The sequence below is a fragment of the Lipotes vexillifer genome, unplaced genomic scaffold, assembly GCF_000442215.2.
Source record: "Lipotes vexillifer unplaced genomic scaffold, Lipotes_vexillifer_v1.1 scaffold1798, whole genome shotgun sequence".
NCBI classification, from domain to species: domain Eukaryota; kingdom Metazoa; phylum Chordata; class Mammalia; order Artiodactyla; family Lipotidae; genus Lipotes; species Lipotes vexillifer.
The window spans coordinates 4,467-14,835 of record NW_006789032.1 but is presented as its reverse complement, the minus strand read 5'-3'; the positions used below and the strand labels follow the sequence as shown (position 1 = coordinate 14,835).

The 10,369-nt window shown below is 45.7% G+C and overlaps 1 protein-coding gene across 2 annotated transcripts in view; it reads left to right on the top strand.

Moving 5' to 3' along the window:
- The window catches only part of PCMTD2 (protein-L-isoaspartate (D-aspartate) O-methyltransferase domain containing 2), an 11,657-nt gene extending 4,869 nt beyond the window's left edge, over nt 1–6,788 (top strand). The window contains exons 2-5 of one of the 2 annotated variants that reach the window (XM_007462219.1): nt 198–300; nt 1,666–1,837; nt 3,674–3,716; nt 6,406–6,788. In XM_007462219.1, coding sequence (XP_007462281.1) covers nt 198–300; nt 1,666–1,837; nt 3,674–3,716; nt 6,406–6,788 — 701 coding nt within the window. Of the gene's footprint in view, nt 1–197; nt 301–1,665; nt 1,838–3,592; nt 3,717–6,405 lie in introns of both variants that reach the window. The other variant, XM_007462218.1, reaches the window with a different exon arrangement.
- The last annotated feature ends 3,581 nt before the right edge of the window (nt 6,789–10,369 follow it).

Genomic DNA, 10,369 nt, shown 5'->3' with positions numbered 1-10,369 from the left:
GAAAGAGTATTGGTGATGTGGTGAGCAGAGGCCAGCCTGCGCATTTAAATATTGGGCTGGGTGATTTAGGCCCAATAACGTGTATTTCTGTAATTAGACACATGCCAAATCAAATGTGTTGTAGTCTGTGAAACAGAAGTAAAGAGTAGCGGTTCTCGCCCTAATTCTACATGTTTTCTTATCCTGAAACCTTTTAGGTCCTTTTGGTGTGAACCACGGGGTGGAACTCCATTCAGATGTGACAGAGTATGCGAAGCAGAAGCTGGACTTTTTCATCAGGACAAGTGACAGCTTCGACAAGTAAGATCAAATCTGTCCGTGGTTCTGGGTGTCAGTTATAACTTAAACTTCGGATTAAATGGAAAGAAATCAGTTTATTACTGTTCGTGTTCCAGGAAACATGATTAAACCGTGGCAGGAGAGTCAGGGATATGTGTGTATCTGTTCTAATTATTCTTAAAATATTTTGTGTTTTTAAGGGCCTTATGTTTTTTATTTATTTATTAATTTTTATCTTCTTTACAAATTTATTTATTTATGGCTGCGTTGGGTCTTCGTTGCTGTGCACGGGCTTTCCCTAGTTGCGGCGAGCAGGGGCTACTCTTCGTTGCGGTGAGCGGGCTTCTCACTGTGGTGGCTTCTCTTGTTGTGGAGCACGGGCTCTAGGCGCATGGCTTCAGAAGGTGTGGCACGTGGGCTCAGTAGTTGTGGCACGGGGGCTCAGTAGTTGCGGCTCGAGGGCTCTAGGGTGCAGGCTCAGTAGTTGTGGTGCACGGGCTTAGTTGCTCCGCGGCGTGTGGGCTCTTCCCAGACCGGGGCTCGAGCCCGTGTCCCCTGCATCGGCAGGTGGATTCCTAACCACTGTGCCACCAGGGCAGTCCAAGTTTTTTAATTATGATAGCTGAAGGTAATTTCTCACCAGTATAAGAGAACAAATAAAATGTTCATTTTTCCCAATTTTCGTGTTTCCAGTAGAGACAACATTTTATCGCCTACTTGTTTGCAAAATGGAATTGTTGCATTTGTCTTTATTTTTTTATTTTAAATTTATTTATTTTGGCTGTGCAGGCTTTCTAGTTGCGGCCTGCGGGCTTCTCTAGTTGTGGTGCATGGACTTAGTTGCAGCATGTGGGACCTTAGTTCCCTGACCAGGGATCAGACCTGGGTCCCCTGCATTGGGAGCACGGAATCTTAACCACTGGACCACCAGGAAGTCCCACATTTGTCTTTAAATGGCACCATGTAGCTAGCTCTTGCATTTTAAAACAAAGCGTTAAAGTTCTTATTTTAGGGATTAAAATTTTTAGAAAAACCAAATATAATTTTCCCTCTTTTTACTCGGTTAGTAGATCTTGAATAAGATAATAAAGAAAGAAGATAATAAAGATAATAAAAATAGCCAGTAGTGATGCTTGGAGCTTGGGTGATTTAAGCTTGGATTGCGCTTATGATATTGACTCTCATAATATTTGGTTTGGAACTTCTAGGGTTCTGTTTATTACTAGCGTAATTCTTTCTGAAGTCTGGTGTCCAGCTTCTGCCTCTGATTTTGCTGTGTTGCTGTGGGATTGTGCAATGAAAACATGCCCGCGTTTAGTGTAGATTTACCGTGTGGGCTTGTTCTAATGTGATGTATTTAGTTGTGGCAAACGTCGTTTCCTTCAGGTTTGACTTCTGCGAGCCCTCCTTCGTCACCGGCAATTGCCTGGAGATCTCTCCAGGCTGCTCCCAGTATGACCGCGTGTACTGCGGGGCAGGCGTGCAGAAGCAGCATGAGGGGTACATGAAGAGCCTCCTCAAAGTCGGGGGCGTCCTGGTCATGCCGCTGGAAGAGAAGGTCAGGTCCCCACGTAACCCGCGGTTTTGCACACTTAGCTGCCTGCCAGGGTCGGTTCCGGGGATCTGACGTGCACTTTCCTTCGTAACTCTTGTAACAATGCCCCCCATTTCACTGAGGAGGAGACAGGCCGTAGAGACAGCCAAGGCGGGGCAGGTCCTGACTCAGGCGGGCATCCCAGAGCCTGCACTGCAAGGCTGACCTGCCGCCCTCTCTCTCCTCCCTCCTCCTCTTTTCTGTCCTCTCCCCCCACCCCCCAGCCATTCTTTTATGCTTTTTCTAGTATTGGAATTACCGGACACATAAAAAAAATATTAGAGGAATTCTATTTTGGTAGCTAATCTAATTGTTAAATTCCATGGTGGCGGGTACTTTACAGAATCCCTTGCTGAGTGGGAATCTTGTCCAGGTCTACTTGGCTATGCATGTTTCTGTATGTTTTAGATACTGTGTTTCATTGGGAAAACAGATTGCAATAAATGAGCAACCTATCCGTCCCAAACAACTAGGAAAAACAGAAATGACAAATGTTAGGAGATTGTGCGTTTTGGTGAAATTTTCTTCAGTTTTAAAATATTGGCATTAAATTCATTTTGTTTGAAAAGTAATGACTTATTTTAGAAAATCCAGAAGATATGAACATTAAGAAAAACTGTTCACAAAATCCCTAATGGCCGTTAGCGTGATTCTTGTAGCACTCTCCTCTTAGTTTGTATCCTTTCAAAAAGGTTATTGCACACTAAGGTGTTTTACTTAACAGAGTTTGTGAATATACTTTTAAGTTACTTAATATTCCACATCATCATTTTCTAGTGCTTATGTGGTAGCCGGTTGAACCATTGACCACCAGTTCATTATCTGGCTCCTATAATCAGACATTAGGTTGTATGTCATTTTTATTGTTATTTACTGTTATGTAAAGACTGTAGTGAACATCCTTAATAAAAAAAAAAAAAAAAAAAAAGAAAAGATTCTTCAATATTTCAGTTTGTATCTGCAAAAGATAAGGGCTCTGTGTTTTTAAACTTCATAACAAAACCATTATCAACCTAAAAAAGTTCATAGTAATTCCTTAATATCTTGAAATGTCCAGCTAGTGTTCAGGTTTTCCTGGTTGTCTCAAAATCAGGTTGAACAGCTTACTTGAATGGGACCCCATTTAGGGCTGTGCCCTGCACTTGGTGGATTATCTCTTCGGTGTTGTTAATCTCTAAGTTTTCCTTCTTTCTTGCAACTTATTGGTTGAAGCAATCAGGCCATTTGCCTTCGAGAGGTTCCTGCTGCTGTTCAGTGGGGGCGAGATGGTCTCTTTCCAGTTCCCACCCTCCAGAAACCACAGCCCAGGACTCTGTCTAGGCTGAAGCATTGCAGCTGGTTGTGAGGGTCTCTAACGACTTGTACTTGAGAATCGCCCCATCTCCTTACGTTTCCCCCGCCACACGGACTTTTCCTGTAGAGTCCAAGAAGGTTGTCTCATCAGAATCCCCACGTTCCTTCTCTGATTGCTTCCTCTTGTTACCCGTTAACTTCTTTCCCTGTTATATATATTTTCTGTACTAGAAGCTTGAGTATATTTGCAAGAATATCATTAAGTTATGTGTAATTCTCGTCACATCGCATTAGAGGCCCATATTGTCAGGTTTTTTCATTATTAGCGTCTGTGTTTTTTCAGGTTGTGTATAGGAATGATTATATTTAAATAGACACTACCAGTAGTCAGATCTTTTGAATCTTCTCGTTTTGTCTTTGGGATAGTTGACTAAGATAACTCGGACGGGTCCTTCTGCCTGGGAAACCAAAAAGATTCTGGCTGTGTCTTTTGCTCCACTCATCCAGCCCTGCCAGTCAGAGTCAGGAAAATCAAGACTTGTCCAGTTACGTAAGTATGAAGATTCTTACTCACTTTTTAGATCTTTTCACTGTCGTTAGAATTTGAAGAGAAATAAAATTCGTAAGAAACCTTTTAATGTTAAAGAACACTTTTCCACCCATTGAAGCCTTTAAAGTTTTACAAGTGATTTTTAAAAAATCACTCAAAAAATTATAGTCTACGTTTAGCCTATTTTGGGTTATTTTAGGATGTTTGTGCTTGCTATTCAAGGATGAAAAGGAACTCCTAGAAAGAAAGAGAAGGGAAGAGAAGCCTGAGCAGAGGCACACTGGCCGTGAGCTGGACGCCACTGGTGTGCGGGGCACGTACGCCGGGGACGTCCAGGTTAGGGTTAGGGTTAGGGTTAGCAGCCTTTGGCTGCTCTGTGTTATTTGAAGCCACGGGATGGATGCCAAACCAAGGATTAATAGGCATAAGCCGAGAGGAGCTCGCCAGAGTGGGGGTCGTGGGAACGTGAGGTGGCCAGGTGGGTTAGACCCGAGTTTATCATGTAGGTGGTAGAGTCCCTCCCATGTTTTAAATAGAAGATGTGGGGACTTCCCTGGTGGCTCAGTGGTTAAGAATCCACCTGCCAGTGCAGGGGACACAGGTTCGAGCCCTGGCCCGGGAAGATCCCACATGCCGTGGAGCAACTAAGCCTGTGCGCCACAACTACTGAGCGTGCGCTCTAGGGCCCACGAGCCACAACTACGGAGCCCGTGTGCCACAACCACTGAAGCCCGCGCACCTAGAGCCCGTGCTCTGTAATAAGAGAAGCCACCGCGATGAGAATCCTGCGCACTGCAATAAAGAGTAGCCTCCGCTCGCCGCAACTAGAGAAAGCCCGCGTGCAGCAACGAAGACCCAACGCAGCCAAAAAATAAAAAACAACCCCCCCCCCCTCAAAAAACTCTAAATAGGAGATGTGGCACCTCTGTATTCTGGATTCCCTGGTGGTCAGGGGAGGGTGAATTTGTCAAATGCGTGCTCCCTGAAAATCCCACTGGAGTGGGTAGGCAGGCACTGCCCCGCGGGCGGGGAGGGCACCGCCTTCCAGAGCCCCTGCAGAGTTTCAGAAGGTGAGGTCACAGGTGGGCTCTACGACAAGTGTCTTGATCATGCCTGGGTAAGAATCATGAAGACGTGGAGGGTACTCCGAGATGTGGGTTTTGAGACTTCAAAGCAAACGTGGCACAATGAACAATGTCGATGCTATTTAGGGCTCCTGAAGTGAACTTGTAATCTTGTCTCCCGGACCAGAGGTTCTTAGACGAGTAGAGTCATGTTGATGAGGGCAGTGCACATGGAGGCCGTGAGGATGTGGTCATGTGCTGCACAGGGGATGGGGTCAGCTCTCTGATGGATGGGTGAGCGACCAGACTGCAGGCTGAGCTGGTCAGGAGGCCGCTGGGATTTTCTGGGCAAGAGATAAAGACTGAAGCCAAAACATTGGGCTCTACAGTGGCAGGGGCTCAGGAGGCATGTAGGGCCTTTCTGAGGAAGGAGGTGGGCCTGAGATGGCTGGCGTGTTATGGAGTCGGGTCTGCAGGAGGCCCTGACCCCAGCAGGACTGGGTTAGAAGCCGGGGAGCCTTTGGCTGCCCTGTGTTATTTGAAGCCACGGGATGGATGTCAAACCAAGGACTAATAGGATAAGCGGAGAGGAGCTCGCCGGGCTGGGTGGAGGAGGAGGAGGCCAGGGGATGAGGTGGCCCCCACCGATGGCACCTCGGGGTGAGCTGGAGAGGCCAGAGCTGGCCCTTGGGAGGTCTGAGAAGGGGGCGACAGCAAGTGGAGTGGCGTGCGAGGAGTGCTGCCACCGCCTCCTGCTCGGCCGTGTGGGGGTGTGAGGGCCGGGCGAGGGCAGGGCCCCCGTGTCCTGACAAAGGGGAGGAGGGTGCTGCGAGCCGGGGGCGCCTCCAGGGCATTGGGCGCTGAGCAGGTTCAGCTCGGGCCTCTGTGATTCTGGTAAGAGATGTGGGCAACAGAGGAGCCCTCCGGATGGTTTGGGTTGTTACTTTGTGGAGAAGTTAGGTTCAGGGGCGTAAGAAGTGGTGCTGACTTTCAGTGTCGTGCGTTTACACACACGTGGCCCCTTAATGGTTCTCTTGCCCTCAGAAGAGCCCTTCCGTTGCCATGTGTGTGTTGCCTACACGTTTGCCTAAATGGAGCTTTAATTGCCAGATTTTATTTTTCCTTGATGTGCTTTGGGATTTTTGTTCTTAAAAATGTTTTGGAACTGCTTTTTCTCTACTTTAATAAAAAAGGAACAAATTCTTAAATTTCTGAAATACTGTGAAAATATTAAAACAGATAAAAGAATTGTAGAGCCACGTGGTCACTGTATTTCTACCGGATGAGACAATGCATCACTGAACACGGCAAATAGGGAGACGAAGCCGGTTGTCAAAGAACCAAATGCTGTGACCCTGGTTCTCATTCTTCCATTGACTGGCTAGCCAAGCAGTACTCTTTCCTTTTCTTATCTGATTGGAAGGTCAGTGCATTTGAAAATATCTTTTGAAAAATACCATATGAACGCAAGTTAGAGTATAATTAACATTTGCCTACAACACTGTCCTATTTTTGTAATGTGTTTGTAAATACGCCAGTAAGTGAAAATGTGGTTAGAATTTTCTCAGGTGTCTAGGCCTTGTGGGGTCACGAGGGGGAGGCTGACGGTCTCGCTCTCTGCACAGCGCCCCCGGCGGTTCGCAGCCTCCAGGACCTGGCACGCATTGCCATCCGGGGCACCATTAAGAAGGTCATCCACCAGGAAGCTGTGAACAAACACGGGAACGGACTGCAGACCGCTCCCAGCTTTAATCGGAGGAGAGCTCGCCGCCGCCGCCGAATGGAAACGATTGTCTGTTTGGACAAGGAGGTGTTTGCCAGTCGGATCTCCAGCCCCTCTGATGACACCAGCTGCGGAGACCTGGAAGACGAGTGGCAAGACGAAGAGGTGACGAGCCCGCCGGACCCCAAGCCCGAGCCCCCGGTGAACTTCCTGCGTGAGAAGGTCCTGAGCCTCCCGCTGCCAGACCCCCTGAAGTGCTACCTGCTTTATTACAGAGAAAAGTAAGTCTGTGGTCCAGGGGGGGAGCCGAGCCTTCCTGGAGGGCGGCCCGCAGCAGGCGCGCTGGAGAAGGGAGGGGCTTCCGCTCTGCATCGTCTTCTCGTCTGTCCTTGGCTGTCCTATAGAGTTTTCATCCAGTCATCTGACTTCTGTAAACACAGCCTGACAAACGTAAGGTGCAAGGGGGAATGTTGTCTCAGAAGGGCGAGAGTCTCCTGGAGGAGGGGTTGACTTCACACTCGCAGGAGATGCCCAGGTCTACACGTGGAGGTGCCTGGAGACCGTTCCTTACGCAAGGTACACGCGTCTGCGTGAGAAAGGAAAACTGAAGTTGAAATTAACCTGCGCTTCCTATGAAAGGTGAGACAAAAGGCACGAGCTGGTGAGCGTGTAACATCTTTGCTGAGTGGGACATGCCTACGTGCAAGTTTGAATTTTACGGTATCAACCTCTTAATTACTGGCACTGAGTAATTAAAGATTTATTAAAAGATTAATTAAAAAGATTTAACTAAATCTTTTAGTTATTTGGAACGTGGATACTTGATTGAAAAGCCCTCTCTTATTTTAAGTAAATTAATTACATCTTACGTGAGTTGTCACTTGTAATTTTAAAAAACAAAAATTGTGATGGGGAGAGGAATGAACGTATCAAATTGCCAGATGTCTTTGTGGAATTGCAAAAGAATTCCAAGGAATGTTTTTCTGACACCTTTTGTTACCTTTAAAAGAAGCAACATTGCGTAATCCCCTCAAAGAAAGGCCTGAAGAATGAAACAGGTGTTGTGTGTAAGTAATGAGCTACATTACTTTTGCCCCAGAGACAGAGAGTACTGTTGACTCAGCTTTGAATACAGTCAGCGGCGTCTAAGGCTCAGTCCTCAGAGCAGGTGGGAAATACTGGCTGCAGGAAATGGATTGGGGACGAGGTAGACGGCCTGTGGGTTGGGTTTTTTTTTTTTTTTTCAGTTGGCTATTTTTCTGTAATCACATAACAGTACTGACTCATAGATTTTATCTTTTATAATTCTGGAGAAGAATATTGGTTAGTTTTGTAATTTTTCCTAAGGACAAACGCGTGTTTAGTACGTTGCGTTGGGACAGTTTCACTCAAGCTTGACTTGCGGAATCCATCTCCTCCGGCGCCGTGTGTTGAGAGCCTCCCGTCTTACCACGTCGTGGGTCTGGAAGAAGAGGCCGTCCTTTCAGTGAGGTGGCAGGATGTTTACCAGTGACACTGCGTCTTCCAAAACATTGGTTCTCTTCAGACTTTTCAGTTTTAACCAAAGGCTAGTGTAAAGTGTTAACACTAAACCCCAAATCAGAGTGTGCTGCTGGAGGATCAGTCATCCAGATTTTATGGTCAGTTTTATCTCTTAGCCTCTCAGGTGTTGCTGGATTTCAACGTCTTTGTGGTTTTACCAGCTTCGCCGAGTTCTGGTTATTTTGTTTTGCCGTTTATGCTTTTTTAAAGTAACTGAGTCATTTTATCACAGAATACTGTGTGCACACATAGCTGGGAAAGCATGTATATTGCCCTAAATTGGTACAGTTGAGAACCGTTTCTTCACAGTTGTGTTTACCTGTCTCAGGTAAACACATTGTCTCAGAGAGAAGAGCATGAGTCACGTTTACTTGCTAAGGCTTCAGTTTGCAGATCTTGTTGACGTTATTCTAATGGATCTGTAGAGACCTCTGCAACACGTGGACGTTTTTGGACATGTGATATCTGAAATATTTTATATTAGGTGGCTTGACTAAATGTTTTTCTGTAATTGTATATGGATTTCCTCTTTTCTTCACCCACATTTGCCTTTATGCTAGATTGTAAAAACTCTTTACGAGGCATAAGACAAGTTTTCCCCTATATATGTTAAACCTTTCCTAACGTTTTGTATTTACATGTTGGTTTGTGACTTTTAAGCCAGAATTTGGTTACAAGATATCTATATCTATATCTATCTATATCTATCTATCTCTATATATATAGATATAGATATTGGATATAATATATGTGAAATAATTTGGTATTGATCTATCTAATAAACATAAAGGAAGAATCATCAGTGAGTTTCCCTGTGTGTCAGCACCTTTCTCCAGAGTCAGTCTGGGACACTACTTTCTGTTTTCAAACAGATGAATTATATATATAGTCTGTGTTGTCTGCAAGCTCTGTATTGTAAACCACATTCTAGACAGTGGCTGACTTTTATGTTTTGATTAGTCTGTATTTTTATATGTGACTTTCGTCTTGAAAGTAGTACAGCCATAGACGTGCAAAACAAATAACAAATTTATAAATATTAAGTATATAATGTAGGAATCAGCTGTGTATTTAAAAATATTTTTGCCCACCTGGAGCTTTCAGGGGATTAATGCAAGAAATATGAAACAAAGGTTTTAATGAACTGAACTGATACAAAAGATACCAATAAAGGTAGTTACGACACTTTAGCCTTCTTGGCATTCCTTCTGTTTCCTGTGTGGAATTAAAATTCTTGGCTACATTTTTTTTTCAAAAATGTTTTAAAATAAACTTAAAAAAATTAGAATCAGGGCTTCCCTGGTGGCGCAGTGGTTGAGAGTCTGCCTGCCGATGCAGGGGACACGGGTTCGTGCCCCGGTCCGGGAGGATCCTACATGCCGCGGAGCGGCCGGGCCCGTGAGCCATGGCCGCCGAGCCTGCGCGTCAGGAGCCTGTGCTCCGCGACGGGAGAGGCCACAACAGTGAGAGGCCCTCTTTTTTTGCGTACTGCAAAAAAAAAAAAAAAAAAAAATTAGAATCATGTGCTTTCTTTCACTGTTTGCATTATTGCTGAATTCTGTACCATTGTAGCACACCTAGGGGAGGCATGATATGTGATTAAACACAGGAAGTTGGAATAGACAGAGTCTGGCTACATGAGAGCATAGGCGTCTGGAGAGAGTCTGGTTAGTTTTTTGGCACGATTTCCCCATATGGTGAAAATGTTAAATAAAAGATATTGGGTAATGGCATCATATCTTGTGGGGCAGCAGGGGGTGAGGATGAGGGTTCAGGGTTGGCGTTGGGGTCAGGCCAGGGCCAGGGTCAGGATTTAGTGTCAGGGTCAGAGGGTCGTGGTCCAGACTTAAAGGTATTGAGGTGCTATTGTAAATGAGCTTTCTTTTTTCTTTTTCATTTAAAATTCCAGTTTTTCCCAAACACCGTTGCTGATTGTTTTAATCCATCTGGGCTGCTATAACGAAATACCAGTTGGGTATTTTAGGTGGCTTATAAACAATAAAAGTGTATTTCTCACAGTTCTGGAGGCTAGAAGTCTGAGATCAGGGTACCAGCGCGGTCGGGTGAGGGTGCCCTTTCTGGTGGCAGAGTATATTACAGACAGCCCATGCTGCTCTTGCTTCAACAGGCCGTTTTTCTGTAAGCACATTAGAGCACAGTTTTGGGTGGTGAGAGCAAAGCCAGGAGGCCGCTGCAGTCAGTAGCCCTGAGTGAGTGGTGGGAGGCGTGTGGCGGGCTCCGCAGGGACGGTTGTCTTCCCACTGCGAGCACAGAGCCCTTGTTTTCTGGACTTTGTCACGTGGTTAATCCGAACTGTCTCTGGG